We start from the raw sequence: 17095 nt of genomic DNA, 5'->3' as shown, positions 1-17095 counted from the left end.
TATATTTTATTTAATGATATCAATTTATCTTTAATTCTACCTGCCTGGATTTACAGTCTGCTTGAAAAACTTGGTCTTTCTTTCACATTTCTATTTTCTCAGGGAAGAAATGCCTTTTCTTCTTTTAAAATAATGATGCTGAAAATGAGGAGATACTAAAGCTGGGTTATAACCAGCTGTCATTTAACTTTTATTATCAGTCTTTGCCTGATATTACCTTTGGCACTACTGATTGATCTAATGTCAGAGTCATACTAGAGAGAATTTTGTGCATCTTTGCATTGATAATGTTCTTTCAAACATCACAGACTTGGTCTTCTCATAAGTAAAGACTGGCAACTCTGCATTCTGCTCACTTGCTTACAGCTTCATATCCCATTGCCACCTTCAAAAATATAAAGGGTCCTTGGAGTTAAAAGCATTTCATTTGACTGATAAAAATGATGAATGGGATCTGGAAATGCAATCTGATTTTGGCTATTTAGCTCCCAGAGAGGTTTGTTGTGGATGGGGATGAGCTTTATTTTGAGTGGCAGAAGGCCTGGCTATGCAGACAAGCTCTTCTGGTCTTTTAAAGGAAAGAGAACCTCAAATCATTGCCAGATTTAAAAAACAGATTCTGCATTACACATTTCAAAATAAATCTAGGAAAAAAGATATGTTGGTTTTTTTCCTCCTGTGGTTTCCATAACATTCAGCAAAGCTTGGTTATAGAAAGTGGATTCTGTTGAGGTTTTTTTGTCAGGTCTTCAAAGCAGCAGTTGTAATAAAGATGTTTTCAGTGTTCTTTGACAGAACATTTGTAAAGGTTATCAATTTCTGGAGATAAAAGACTAGGATTTTAATTCATTACTCTCCCCTTCCCATCTTTAATATTCCATATTAATAGACCACTTCACAATGAAAGTTTTGGGGGGTGTGTTGTATTTTTTTTTTTGGTTGATTGGTTGGTTTTGGTTTTGTTTTCTTTTAATGAAGGTGAAGTTTAAAAAATTATTACCAGATTTAAGTTTGCTTATCTTGGGCTTTTTTTGCTTCTTGCTCAGGCTATTTTCCCTTTAAAATTAAAAAGTAATGTTACCAGTTTGACATTTATTACCTCATTCTTCTTTCAAATCCAAATATCATTGGTTAACTGTAAAAGTGTCTAATAGCTGTCTTTTTTGACATCCAGAGTTTCTGAAAAAGTTTACAAAATATTTTAAAAATTGAAAATACTTTATTGTATTTAAAATACTGTAGCAATTAGAGTGGTGGCTATGTTCTGTTGAGCACTTCTTGCAGACCTACTATGACACATTGTAGGTATATTTTTAGGTCTACTCAGAATTCAAAAGAACAAAAGAAACCTTCTGTTGTTGAAATATAATAATTCATTCAAGAATATTTAGTAATGATCCACAGTTATCCCAGACAGTTTCTGTGATTTTATTTTGATAGACGATAAATTACTCATTTTACACATTTTTATTGAGTTCTTTCACCTTTGCTGGAGGTTCTCTGTTGGAAAGACTTTCACTCCCTGGTTCTAGGCTATTTGCTTGCACAATGCCCAGTAAACCATCTTCAGACAAGGAAAAGTAAAACTTATGTAAGTGGATGACAGAAACAATGACATTGGATAAACCAGTAAACAAAGATAAGCAGGATGATTGTCTGTAAGTGAAAAAAAGGAAACAAACTTCAAATGCCTAAGAACATACAGTGTCTATTTCTATCTATTAAATGTAAAGTGAGTGTTCAGTTTATGTGTTCAGTCCTTAGAGGGGAGAGATAATAGAAATGCTGATTTTATAGTGTTGTTCCCTACCTACAAATTCCTTGAGTTTTCTATTACTTTAACAAAGAACAAAGATCTTTTTTTTTTTTTGTCAATTATTTCCCCCCATCATTTTCTTTCAAGAAATGCATTTAAAATTGATTAAAGAATTATCTTTTTTTTTAAATAACTTCAGTGAATATTTACAAGAGTTTTATTTTTTTTAATTGAAGAGGAGTTTCTCAATGAAAAACCTTGGTTGTCCAATGAAAACTGTGGAATTATCATATTCAACTTGGACCTAGTAACATAAATCAAAATTCAATAGAGAAGCAATTCAGATTTGAAAAATTCTTACCCATTTTCTTTTTCTGGATTTTAAATTCCCAGTAGGAGATACCTTAGGGTCCACTTCTAACACAACCCAAAGCACATTCCATGAGAATAAAATTTTTCAATGAGAAAGATCTAATGGAAACTCTGAAACTGTCAGAAATCAAGATTAAGCCAGCAACTTCAGGCAAGAGACAGTTATCTCAAAACTTCTAATAGCTTGGCATCTCAATTTAAGTAATCAAAATAACCATAATGTAAAGTGCAGCAGATATTTCTCTACTGTGCTTTTGACACACAAACTTATAATATTTCCATTCTCTGTAAAATAACTGTTCTCCAAAATATGGAGATAAGCATTCATCTGAACCATTTTAAAAAATTTGGATCTGTAAATGTTTCAGATTTTTATGTGAAAAAGCAGAAATCCAGAGCTTCACAGAATGTGATTTCAATATAGAAATTAAAATGTAAAAATGAAGAAACATTTATAGTTATTAATAAAGGATTTAATCTGACTTTTTTTTTCCTAATAGTGTCAATTTGTGGTCATATATTTCAATGTGTTTTTATTTTCCGAAGTAATTGTACTGTATTTTATTTATGTATTTTAGGCACGGAAGGGGCAGTGTTTGGGCACTCTGTGGAGACACCCCATATCAGAGCAGAACCTTCCCAAGACCTCAAGTAGGTGTTGTTCAAGAAGTTGTTTTAAAATCAAGTATTCTCCAAAAAAATTAAGTCTGGATTAAAAGAACGATATCTGTATAATAATATATATACACTGCCTATTTAATGAGTCATAGATCCAAAACCACTTATAGACTCCAATTTGTTGTAACTAACTGTCAAAAAACTCCCACCAACTCCTATCACATGAAATGTAAAATACAGTGTTTTTTATATATGACCTGCCTCCTATAATGGAGCTCTTGAGAAATATATTTTCCATAGAGACTGGAATATTCAGATGTTTTTAAGGTCCAATATGTGTGGTATTGTTCAATAGCATCAGACCAGTTTGATTTTTATGAGTTTTTACAGAATATATAGGTCAAGTTAAAGTAAGCTGTCACAGATTTTTTTCCATTTAGCAGTGAGGCTTTTTAATCCTAAATTTTTGTTGCTTATTGCTTTCAAATCCACTGTTACTTCATTTTTAGTCACTGTTAGTTCATTTGTCCAAGAAGGACTTAATAAGCATTTGGCATTCAACTTTCTGCCCTCTCATTAATAATTATATTAACCAATATCTTTTATTAAAAAAATTGAAGAAACAGATACCCTTGGAGTTGGGTCAGGTAACTTCAGTTTACTTGTAAGTGATTTATTCTGAATATATTCAGTCCATATTATGTTCTGCAAGTTTTTTACACATGTTCTCCTCCATATTACTTGGGTTCTGTCATATTCTTTTTTAAAACTCTCAAGTCAATTTAATAATTTAAAAATTATGACAATTACTATTAGGACATTTCAGTGGGCTGGGCTGGGTCCTGTTAATTTTTAATGTTTTAAAATAAATTTACCCAAGGTGTCCAATAATGGCAGTACTAAAATCACCTAGAGTATTTTTCAAAGTACTACATCCCTGTGTCTTTGGGTGGTTAAACTTAATGGTAAGTAATGGGAGAGTAAAAAGTTTGCTAAATTAACATTATTCAATTTTTTCAGTGCATACACTTGAATGCAATTTGACAGCAAATTGCAGCGCAATGGTGCAAATATATCAGGCTGTGAAAATTATTTTATACAGGGCTGAAAGATAATGGAATATACATGAGATCATTAATTAAAATATAAATTACCCCATATTTTTTATGCTGGAATATGTATTTGTGGTCAATCAATAAACCTCATACTTTTTTTTTTTTTTCTCCAAAATAAAATATGCTGGAAACCTATTAATAGCCTTGTATATGTAAAATGATTGACTACTGGTTTTAAAAAAATGGAATAATGACCACTGTGATTACCCTGAATGAAACACAAACAGAAAATTCATTCTAAGAATTTGATACCCACAAGGATCATAGTTCTTCCTGAAATTTTAGTTTAATCTATTGTGGGCAGGGAGACAAAAAGATAAAGTCAGATTCACGTTAGCTCCACATATCTAAACCTTGCCTCAGACACTCTTAGTTCTATAGCCTGCTTTGGACATCTTCATACAGAGAAGATCCCCTAATATTTACTATTAAAAATGTGATGTATAAAAATAAACTTGAGTTGAGTACTAATCTAATTAATTCCTATGTGTCCAACCATTTTGGTCACATCTTTCTCCTTTCTTGCATTTTCAAATAATAGCTAGAAAGGTTTTGTTTTCAGACAGTGCTGTTATACAATCCTTTGTGAAAACTTTTGTGTCAAATCCCAAAAACTAATTAAAGATTACTTCATTAGTTGGGATAAGTAGCATAAAAGAATCATGCATTAGAATCAGGAAAATTAATTATATCTTAATAATTTATTCTTCCTGTTTCTGTCACTACTGTATCTCACAGGAACACACTTATAAAAAATAAACTACCAATATATTCCCAAATTACTGGTTTTAGGCCAATAGTGCATTGAAATATGGTGCACTAATAGGCAATATCCATGCACAAAATAGACAGACAGTAGTTAAATGGAGATAACTTTGCCCTCAATAACATCCTTGATAAGGGGATGAATTAATTTGTTGTTGTCCTCTCGAGATAACTACAAGATCAAATTTAAGTGTTTTTCTCTTCGATGTCATGCCTTGCACACCACAGTCAGTTAATCCTGCAAGCTAATGCAGGGAATAATGAGATGAAAATTGATCAAGTGGCAAGGAACCATTCAAGATAGTTGGATTCTACTTTGCCTCTCATAAGCATTAAAAATATTCCTGTCTTTCACAGGAGGTCTGGTTCACTCAGAGCTGTCTGATGGTTTGTGAGACACCTTTTGTGACATTTAAGGGATGGTTTACTAATAGGTCAAAACATATATTTTGTAAAAGCCTGGAGCAAAAGAACACATTAAATTTTGACGTTAACTTGTTAGTCATCTGAGCACATTGAGAGTGACAAAATAACCATGACTATGTTCATCTATTTTTAGCCAGAAATCAAATAATAAACAAAGCCTCATCTAAAAGTAGAAGATGCAGCAGAGAAAAAAAAAAACCTGTCTCCCTTCCTATGCTGTTTTAATGATGTCAGATTCTAGTTACTTTCAGTGCCTTTTAAAATAAAATAGAAATAATTATGATTTTTTTTTCATAATTTGTGCTAGTTATTTCATTGTTTGGGCATGGATATTGACAGGAGCTTGTTTGCTTAGTCTTATCAGTAGCTGTTGAAAATATGATTTTTTAACATACACATTCATACAAAAATAAGTATGGGTATAGTAAAATTTGAAAAATTTCCAAATTTTAATCTTCTCTTTTAAAAACACATGTGCTCTTTTCTTCAAAATATACATTATAAACATTTATATATGTGTGTGTTCATGTATATATGTATTTATATATATCTAATTTTAAAAATATTGAAGTAAACAGAGAAGAAAGCCAGTAATGAAAGGCTGTAATTGCTATGCAGACAGGACAGAGTAGAAACAAATGTAGCTGGGTATGGCTCTTAAATTGAAAGAATAATTTGCTTCAGTGTTCAGTGATGATGATTATATTTGACATGGGAAAAGGAAAGAGCTCTAGCAGGAACCAAGATATGAAGGATAAAAATATTACTATCACAAGAGATAGAAAAATCCATTGAGTTTCATATGCTTTATTCAGGATACTGGAGCCTCCTTTTGTCCAGGCTAAGCTACCCTGGATCCCTCAGCCACTCCCATGTCTTATGCTGTAGAGCCTTCACCAGCTCCATTGCCCTTCCCTGGGCTCCTCCAGCCCCTCAATGTCCTTCTTGTAGTGAAGGGCCCAGAAATGAACACAGCACTCGAGGCGTGGCCCCACAAGTGCCGAGCACAAGGGGACAATCACTGTCCTGGTCCTGCTGGCCACACAATTGCTGACACAGACCAGGGTGCCATTGGCCTTCTTGGCCACCTGGGCTCAGCTGGCTCACACTCCGCTGCTGTCCAACAGCATCCCCAAGGCCTTTTCTGCTGGGCTTATGATTATATTTCCTTTATGATTATGCCATGTCATGCCTTCAGGAACCCACAAATGGGCTCCAAGCGCAGCTGTCTCAGCCTACAGAGAGCAAATATTTTACCCTATCAATCTCATCTGAAAACCCATGTAAAGCTTGTAGCAGTAGAAAGCATCTGCACAGTGCTGGGTTAATGGAAGATGTGGCAACTTTACACTGCAATTATTGTGAAGGCAGCCAAGGATCTTTATTTCCATGAAACTGCATCAGGTCTAACAGCAGGCACAACAACTGCATGCTGAGAGTGCCAGAGGGAGATGGTGAAGGTTTCAGTAGGTGTCCTCCTGTGTGCCCTTGGCTCCTGCAAGGCTTGTTTCAACTGTGGTTGCTTTTGCACTGCTTCCAGATCCAAGCTGCTGCTTAATTAATTCTAATTTCACATAGGTCCAGCCTAGGACTAGGCAAAACAGCCCACAATTTGTTAAAGCTTTCATTCTCCCAGATACCGTGGGTGGAAATGTTTGTCTTTTTAAATGGAAAGGGAGCAACAGTCCTCCATGCCCAGGAGATATTAGAGATACCAGGACTCATTTCTGACATGCTTTTGGACTCTAAATACAGTCTTGTTTCGCCATACCACCATATTTGCATTTTGCTGTAGTTTTTCTGATGAAACATGATTTGTTATACTACTTATATTCAATAAAAGTTGTACTCTATGTCATTAAGTAGTGCTCCTGTAACATACATATTTTCATATATTTCTTTTGATTCTAAGTGAACAGGCTTATTAATACATTACTTTAAAAAGGCTACTTATATATTTTTTTTTTCCCATTTGAGCAATCTTTAGTTTCTTTAGTCTTTCCTTATACCAAATTTTTCCACAAAGATTTTTTTTCCTCCCTTCAGCTGTTCCTTTTCTCTTTCTGGGAGTATCTCCATTTTCAGTGATGCTGTTTAACCACTTTCATAAGAAAACAAGGCTTCTTAAATTTGCTGTGTGCCTGTCTATTCTCTCCTCTTATGTCTCCGAGAGTTTGTGAAGCAGGCAGTTTCATACAAGGCAGAAAATCTTTAGATCTGTGTTTTCTGAAAGCTGGTGCCCATCTAAAATCAGCTCATAGTACTAGTAATTCATGCTGTCACTTTATCCATTTGTATACACATGGCTTCAGAGTACTCTCAGCTTCTGAAACATCTTGCTTCATGGACAGGTGATGGCTGTAGCATGTGCAGTACATGGAGTTTGCTGCAGTGTTGTGGCTGTAGTGCAGAAACGTGGTTTGGGTTCTTGTCTTGGCACAATGCCAGAGCCAGACAAAGGATCTGGAGCTCATACAGACCTGGATATGAGAACAAGGTGGCTCAGAAGTTACAGGGAGTACATGAGTTTATGAAACTATTAGTTCTGCAGTCCACCAAAGAGCTCCTGTTGCTTATATCTATCATTAGACAGAGAATTCCAAAGATAGCTTTTAGCCATAGAGAAGAATGAATGATTTTACATGTCTTATCCTGCAGTTCACATTTTATTGTTTGTTATATCCCAAGATGAAATTCACTGCCAAAGGAATTAAAAAAACTATTTGACTTCTTCACAATCTACTACTCAATTTTGTATTGCAGAAAGTAAAAATATCTCTCTAGTTTGGACATGGCGGTTGTCCTAAAATAGTGACTGAAAGTAAACTTACCAAACCTTTTCTGATTTTTTTTATGATTGACTGATTTTTTTTATTTTCTTCTTGGAATTTTTGAATACAATTCAAATATGGGCCATTGAAAAGTATATTCTAAGGTCTCTACTACTTTGCTTAATCTGCAAAGTTTGAAGTAGACCTGTCAAAGGATTTTTCAGCAAAATAATTTTCCATGAGATGCTGCTTTCTCAAAATGTGGATCAAACCACGTCACAGTTTGCCTCAGATAAAATATATCTGTTTATATCAGTTTAAGACCTCTTAGAGAAACAATATCTAAAATACCATTACACAATTACAGGTGGTCTGGACTGTTTCTTCCTAATCACAGGACACTAATGGTTTTCAAAACTGAGACTCTTCTGACTCCCCCAGGCATTTTATCTTCAGATCTAACTCTTGACAAGCACTTGAGCACCTTCTGTGGGCATGTTGCTTCAATCTCTTTCTGACAAGATGGATTTCTATTTTAAGGAAATATATTCTGAAAGACAACACAGGTAATGGAGCTATTTCTGTAAAGATAAACTTCATGTAAGAATGTTTAGCTGAAAGGTAGAGCATGTGTGGAAGGGGATTCAAGCCAGAATAAAAATAAGGAAGATAATGCAAAGGAAAACATCTAGGGTAGAATGAGGTAGCTCTAAGTTGTCAAGACTATGAAAAATCCTTTTCGCACACTTTTCCTTAAGCAACTGTTTTGGATTGTCTCATATCCAGAACTTTTTTCTCACAGCCTGGAAGTTTAGAATTTCAAGCATGTTTTGGTATTTCTCTGAGAAATAAAAGCTTATGTTCTAAACCTTTCATTTCTATTAATTGTCTTGGTTTTCAAATGTTTGCATTTTAGTTGACTTATGACTGCCTTATATTTTAATACCTGAGGTGCCACTTACATTTTGATTTGTTTTCTTCTTGATATTATTTCTGATTTGGATACCTTCCTTGTCAGCTATTCTGTGTCTTCACCCATGCTAGGAAACAATCATGCATTAAGTTCTCTTTAACCTTCCTCATATCAGCTGCTTATTTAGTCAAGCTCTTGCATTTAATATTTGATTTTTCCAGCCTTTCTCACTTTTCCTTCATGCTTCTTCTAGAATTCTTTCCATTCCTTTAACAACACTTCTAAAAAACTCCTCAATGACCTTTTGTTCCTTTTTATTCCTCCTTAGTAAGAAATATATATATTTTTTTATATATTCTCATAAGAGATCTTTTATTTCCCTATGTGGGAAATTGTTTTTCTGATTTATCATCTATGCCAAATAATATTAAAATTCAGTGGTTTCAGGTGTTGCTATGACAATGCAGACCTATTGGATTTAAATCTGTGACATGTACAGGGCAATTAGAACTCATCTTTGAGCCTAGTGAATTTCTAGGTTAGTGAGAATTTTAGAAGTTATAATAAGGGCATGCTGACACATGCCAAAGTCAGTGACATGCAGAGCATGGACATAACATGAAATGCTGTACTGAATGCTATTCTATTATTTTGATTTATGTCATGAAAGTTTTCTCCTTGTTTAATTTTATAATTCGTGAGTTGCACAATTGGAAACTGTGAGGAAAAAAAGGTTACTATTTACTGGTTCAAGCCAAAACTAATTATTTCTAAATACACTTATCTAACTCTCTGCTACTTAAGAACTGTGTGTGTTGCCAGAAAACTAGAGACAAATCATACCCAAGATTAGGTTTTCATGTACATAAAAGTGAGTTTCCCATGAACATATGAGAATATTGCTTCTTAACAAAGAAAAGCTGATGATCAGTAAACAATATTAAGAATGTTGAGACCTTCAAATCTGCCCCTGCTTTTCAATAATAATAATAATAAAGAAATCATTCTGAAAAATATAATCAATTTGTTAAAGGCATTAGAATAAAAAAAAATCAAGAAATATAAATATTCTGGCAATGATTCATATGCATTTTGAAGAAGTGCATATTTTGATGCCTGTAAATATATCAAAATATTTTTAGTCACTTATATATATATGTGGTAATATCTGCTTATATAACCTTGTAAATAGCTTTAAGATTTTTTTTGTTACCATGTTCATAAAAGTCACTGGCTATTCTTTATGTTGCAACCTGACTTCTAAGAAATTGAATTAATGGAAAGCCTAATCTTCTCTATCACCATAAGTGTTCATTGGACTCCTTTGAGGACCCTTGGTCTCACTGGAGGACTCAAAATAATTTTCTTTTAGCATCAGGATAGCCAACTCTTTTTTTCATAATAATAGAAATTGAAAGAATGTATATTTTAAATTTTTGGAAGTTTCTGGAAAACAACATTTTCAAAACTATTTTTTTAAAAAATCTTAATTCTAATTTGGTACAAAATACTTTCACTCATGGGAGAGGAAGATCCTGCATTCCCTGAGGTTTTGGGGTACTGGTTTGCAATAAAACAGTTGGAAGAGGACTAGAGAGAGATTTGGCACATCCATTTGCCTTACTGCTCCTCTTTGTGTGTCTTACCAACCCACAGCCACAGTCTGCCACAACTCTTGAACTACAGGTAACAAGATCAATGGCACTATTACTTTAATCTATGGAAATCTACAAAAGGCTTACCATTTAAATGTGTAGACTTTCCATTGGTTTTATATTTGCAAAACATTTTTTTTTCCTAAAGGGATTTCTATGCTCACTGTAAAAAAGCACAATATGTGTTGGTGAGACTATCATGTCTAGAAGTGAAATACTGGGAAGTGTTAATTTCCTGACCCGCAAATATAAAGATGTCAATAAAGGGGAAATGAGTACCTGTTTTACATGTGAGACCTCTAGATCACATTTTAATTCACTGTTTTTAACCTGTAGAGGTTTATATCAGTTGTTTCACTAAGAAGCATGGGTTGGATAAAGGGCTTAAATAGACACAAAGAAAATAAATTATTTGCTTCTGCAAAGGGGAATCTTTTATTTATTTCTATTTTAAGAGATACTTTCCATGAGCCAACAGAAAAAATATAACAAAGATAAATTATATCCCATGTGAGTATGAGGGATAGGCAGGAGGTAAATCTAAAATATTGCTTAAAACCCAAAAATAAACCTTTTCTTTTGTTTCATATTTTAAATTACCTTTCTCTGATACAAACTAGGTCAGCTTGTAAACCGAAAATATAAAATAAAGAAAAAATGTTTCTGCATTTCTGGTGAGAAATATTTTAATACCTTCAAAGGAACATATTCAAGATATTTTAGAACTTTCCCTTTTCTAGCAATAATTCTTTTGTTATTTCAGCTTCATTTCATATGGCTTTGATCTTATGAAATTTATCTTTTTACTCAAATTAACCACTGATAATTAAAAAGAAAAAGATGTTCTCTGCTATGGATAGATCATCTTGCTTCATCGCATATAGCAAATTGACCAATTATATTATTTGAAAACTCTTTTTAAAAGCTTTTTTGTCTTTCCTATAGTTCTGTAGTTTCTGTCAAATAAGTAGTTACCTTCTCCATTAGAGAAGTTTGTTGTTTGGGAAAGAAAAATTAATTGTATGAATAGGATTCACTCATAGATGTAAATGTCACTGTGATAGACCATCAGTAAATCTGAAAGGAAATCAAATTCTCCATATGCTATTAGAATAATACACTTTTTCTTGGAGAGATGAGCATTGCAATGTGGAGTGTTACAATGAGTTTATAGTAGAGATTAAAGGTATCAGAAATATGGCAATTAAAAAATATTATAAAGAAGCTGCATAGCAAACCTAAATTATCTCAAAACATTGAGGAAATAATCTACAAGTATAGGACTTTTGCATTTGCAGTAGCATGCTGCAGTCTCTTTTCAGATGTAGATCAGCCAAAGAATAACAATAAGAAAAGTAAATTACAGCTGTAAAGCAGATTTAGGCATTCTGTTTTACTAATAGATGGGTGTTGTTTTAAAATCTTCCTTGATGATCATTAGTCATTCCTTGACATTTCTACCACAAAGACTGCTGAGAATCTCTACTTTCTGAAAGAACTTTCTTCTCCATAGTGTGGAGAAGGCTGATATTATCTTTTTAAGTTGATAAATTAATTTCCCAAATATCTTCATTTTAGACAAACATAAAGGTACTTATGCTAATGTACCTCATTAAAAATGGTGATGAAACTAGACTAAACTCTAAACTATACACTTTCAAAAGTTTATTCTTCCAAGAATGTCATAGTTTCTTGATGGATGTTCCTAAACATACTTCAATTGTCCATCTGCTGAAAAATTTTAGTTAGATCTGAGGGATTTGGATGTTATAAGACCAGAAATATTTTTGGCTCATCTAAGACACATGAATCCAATGCAATAAATGTAGCAAAGAACACTTTTGTCTTCACGATTATGAAATGGCATCTGAAACCACAGAGAAATAAATGTTAATATTCCTGTAAAGGAGGTTACAAATCACAATGATAAGCTGCTGAAAATATGGAAAGGAAGAATAAAATCATTTAACATTTATACCATTTAATTTCCTTTTAAGTTCAAGGCAAAATCTTATTAAGGCAATGGAGTACTTTCAGAATCCTGATTTCTAAACTTTATAATTTACATAATTTATAAAATATTTTGAAGGTTCTTTTGCTGCTGTCCTCTAACCATCAGAAGTTCACAAAACAGCACCTGAAAAGCACTTATGTGTCATTAAATAATTCATGATATTTAGATTCTTCCCCAGTACAAAGAAGTACAGAACCTTCTATCAACTTCTCCCTACAAAGTGTCAAAAAAGAAAGAAAACAGCCTAGCAGTAGCAGAGAAAGATAATTTTCTATTGCTCCTATCTATGTAACATGTTTTTTGTTGTTTGGTTTTTTTTTTAATATCAGTATCTACAAATTGTGTTTTTCTCTATCTGGACACCTGCTTTTAATAGCTTAATTTTGTTTGCTGAATAAATACTTTTCCTTTTTTTTTTTTTATTTCTTTTTTTCCTTTGCCTTTTGAGTGTCAGTGACATGCAACAAACAGAAATGTTTCACAGACACCATCTCAGTGACTTTCTTTGCATGCAAATTTGGCACTTTGGTTTTAAAATGGTAATCCAGTGCTGTTCTCTGTACATAAAAAATGCAATAGTTGAAAAACTTTGAAATTCTCTTGTTCTATTGCTTGATGAACTTTATCTGGCTTTTCTACACGAATTTCTCTGTCAAACTACTCTTTCCATTATACATCTAGTACCTCATTATATTTTTGCATAGCTATGACCACTTTGCTGAAGAGGGAAATACAGTGTTTTCATCAAGCTACTCAGTCTAGATGTTTTTATCATTAACATTTCATCTTACAAAAAGTGTTTGTTCAGGTAAAGTGGAACTGTGTCCTGCCATTATATTACTAAGTTATAAGTATATAAAAAATTTTGTCTCCCTCCATTATGTGCTATGCAATAAATCAACAACAGAACATGAGCAGAATCTGAATTATTGTTTCCTAGTTCAGTACAGTTTTCATCCTGTCATTTTCCCTATTCAGCTTGTAAGCATGTTTTCTATAAAATCTTTGCATTAGTACTTCTCTTTCAAGAGAAATCTCTGCAATACTGTGAGAAAGCACAGCTACGAAAGTATCATAACTCTGCATCAAGACTGATGGAGGATTTTGAGCATGGAGAAGTGAGAAACAGAAAGACTGACAGTAGAACAAGAATTACTTTCAGTAAACATACCAAGAAGCAGTGATGTGTGTCTGAACTCTACTATAACAGGATTATATGAACATAATGAGTATTTTGGAGAACAGAAAAACTGTACAATGTCCCACAAATAATAGCAACATAACAGATTTCCTTTTCCTGTCTTCGACCATGAAGCTGCTAAGCATACCCAAAACATGAATGAGTCTGTCAAGGCAAAATAATTTTAACAAGTTTCACATAGTTTAATACATTTAAAGGTTTTGTTATCTCTTTACTTCGTTAAACATTTGTCATCAGTCACTAAGAGGATTTTTTGTATTTAGCTGTCATTACAGAAGCATTAACAGAGATGTGGAGATTTTCAAGTACCTGTATTTCACTATTAGTACAGCTGGATGCATTAAGTGCTAGTGCCAGAAAGCATCACTAAGCAGATAAGTTTATATCAGTATATCCTTAAATGCTTAACTTTTTTCTTTCTCTGTGTCATAAAAGACAGTCATGGAATCACAAATATAATCTGGTTTTCCTTTATTACCTTTCAAAATATTTTAATATCTACCTGTATCATGGGTTTTGAGGCTGGGGAGTTTTTGGTGGTTATATTTAGTGCATTTTTTTCTCAGTGACTGTTTTTGTCTTTCAGACTTGAATCTCCTACTAGATCTTTAGTGATGGAAGCACCCAGGGGAGTGCAAGTCAACGCAGCTGCAGGAGACTTAAAGGCTACCTGTAGGAAAGAACTGCACTTACAATCCACAGAAGGGGAGGTAAGTTCAGCCAACAGAGTCTACAGCTCTGTCCAGCATAACACAATGTGAGGAGGGTTTATTCAGCAGCAAGACAAACAACATAAAAAGTGGTCTACATTTGCCTTTGTTAAAGTAATTTTGGTTTAGCATGTTTATTAATACTTATTTTCTTTTTTACACATATTTGAATCCATAGGTTTCATTCACACTGAAAATAAATTTTTTAATACAGATCAGAATTACTTGTAAATTAAGAGTCAAAGAAAAAGCTTCCATGAAACAGAGTCGGTTAAGTGATACTGATAAAAAAATAACTTGGATTAATCTGTCAAAATAAAACAGAAAAGTTTGGATTAATTTGGATTGATGCATCATTAAACCATGATTAAGAGGTTTAACAAATTTGCTTTACCTGTGGTTTAACTCCTTAATCTTTTACTACCTCTGTAAAGTACCTCTATAAGATGTTCTCTCCTGTTTCATTAGTGTCTTGTTTCAGAGATCAGTGATAAGTGATTGACATAAAAAGACTTTGATAAAGATTCTTCACATATAAACCTGTGTGAACTCATGCAAATGATTCATAATTGGGTCATTTGTTGGGATGTCAATCTAGGCATTGTAGAAATACATGAAGGATTGGTGGTATGGGAGTCCTTTCATCTCCAGACTGTAAAATGATATAACATTAAAAAAAAAAAAAAAGCAAAATACTTGTTGAAGGTTATCAAGAGCTCTCAGATTTCTATTAGGCACTTTGGAGAAATTGATAGATTTTCAATTTGTTCTCAGAGGGGCTTTCTACAGTACAGCATTTTTGGAAATCCATAATATAAATATCTCATTGTGAATAGAGCTCTTTAGAATTTTTTTGCCTTTTGTGTTTGTGTTTTGTATTCTCTTCCAAATGTTTCTAGATGTTTTACATACTATCCAACATAAGCAAAACCAAACAAAACCAACATTCACATCTGTGGCAAATAGTCCCCTGGAATGTACACTCTGCATTACAGTGCAGACAGGAACATTTTGGCCAATATATTGCATCAAAAGCCTATTTTGATAACATTTTTTAATTGATGCAACTATCTGTCCAGCATAATTAAAACACTATGTTTTCCTAATTCAGAGTCTAAAATATTTATATACCACATGTGCCACCTTATTTTTGAGTTTCTCCAAAGTCAGCTCTTCCTCCAGTCTCTCATCTTACCAGGTCTCTTACTGTTTCCTGACATTGCTGAGATAGAAGTAAAAAATCTAATCCTCTTTTAATAGTAGATATTGTCCTACCTCATCATTGTCCTTTCTGTGGGTATTTTTGAGTCTAGAGCTTCCTGTAACCCGTCTTGTTTTCCCTTCCATAAAGCCCTGCCTGGCCAAATCTATTGTGTTTCCTAAATTTATTAACATAAATTTTATAAATAGAGTGTATTTCTTTGTTCTTTCCCTTCATGATATTGCCAGAGGGGAAAAGTAAAACTTGAATTAAAATTACGGTTAAAAGAAAGATAAGCCAACAGAAAGACTGTTACCATTCCTTACTCTCCCATTATTGTTTAAGCAATGCTTGTTTCCCTATTCTCTTTGTTTTATATCATACACCTCTTCATATAAATATTTTATCTGTGGATATATCAGGGTTTTTTCTCTAGATCAACATTGTGATTCAATTGCATGACTTCTTGTTTTTCATAAGTATTTACTATACCTTGTTGGAAAGGTAGTTCTGGAAATAATGTCCTATGATCTCAGTTGCACTTTGACAATGAGAATCCAAGAAAAAGATATAATGTCTATATTATGTATTATTCAGAACTGGAATTAGATTTGGTGTTAAACATTTAGTAGTAAAAAATGCCGGTGAAAAGCTGGCTTTTCTGACCTTCTTATTAAAAATCTGTACTTTCTCTGTGTAATAAGACTTTGCACATCTATGATTTCCTACATAGATATTAGATTGAAAATTATCAGAAAACAAATTGCTGACCTTTCTCCACTCTTTCCCAATGAAGTGTTCAATAAATATACACCTGACAAAGTTCAAAGTCTTGGATGCTTGCAATTTCAGTAAGACCTGAAATGAACTGTAGACAAAATCTATGAAGAAATTCTGTCCTGCAGTCTGACCAATGCCTCTATAGTCTACTGTTTAATCTCTTCCACTGGAGAGGGTTAGAGGAAAATGTAGAAACACTTTGGAAGGCATATGACAGGCACCAGAGCATTAACTGTTGTGCAAAGTTACTATGGCCACATTAGGGAAGTGCTGGACTAATTACAGCCTGGTGTGAGGAACCAGGGTAAACATCCAATGGGTTAAATCTACGTAAATATCTACATAACAAAATATTGATTGCTTTTCCTGCTTACAGCCCACCAGATAAACTACATTAGGGGACAGTATGAAAAATGCTTAAAGGTTTTATCATTATTAATTTTTAAAAAAACATTATTAATTTTTAAAAAAACACATTCTAAACTGATGACGTATCTGTATTAAAAATAACCATTTTAGCCTAAGAATTGAATGGCTTATAAGTCAGGTTTCCTCCACAAATAAATTAGTGTTGTCTTTGTGAATTGGATCTGTGAACCATTTTCATGATAAGACAATTTGTACTAGAAAGACAAGCAAGGGCTTTTGTACTATTTTTATTCTAGTTAGTGAAATTTAATTTTTTAATGTTTGAAAGCTTTTTCAAAAACTCATCAAAGATATGTGAATTAGTATTTTCTTTCTCTAGTAAAGTTATTGCCCTATTATGACAGAAAACGGCTATGTTGTACCTGGGAT

At 33.2% G+C, this 17095-nt stretch overlaps 1 protein-coding gene across 4 annotated transcripts in view; it reads left to right on the top strand.

Annotated features, from left to right (window-relative positions):
• The window catches only part of SGCZ (sarcoglycan zeta), a 382611-nt gene that overhangs the window by 356077 nt on the left and 9439 nt on the right, over nt 1-17095 (top strand). For 3 of the 4 annotated variants that reach the window (XM_021534853.3, XM_021534691.3, XM_021534351.3), the window contains 2 exons: nt 2707-2779; nt 14193-14316. In XM_021534853.3, coding sequence (XP_021390528.1) covers nt 2707-2779; nt 14193-14316 — 197 coding nt within the window. Of the gene's footprint in view, nt 1-2706; nt 2780-8190; nt 8437-14192; nt 14317-17095 lie in introns of those variants that run through there. The other variant, XM_021534766.3, reaches the window with a different exon arrangement.

This window comes from Lonchura striata, chromosome 4 (assembly GCF_046129695.1).
Source record: "Lonchura striata isolate bLonStr1 chromosome 4, bLonStr1.mat, whole genome shotgun sequence".
NCBI lineage: Eukaryota > Metazoa > Chordata > Aves > Passeriformes > Estrildidae > Lonchura > Lonchura striata.
This window is presented reverse-complemented; position numbering and strand designations above follow the sequence as displayed.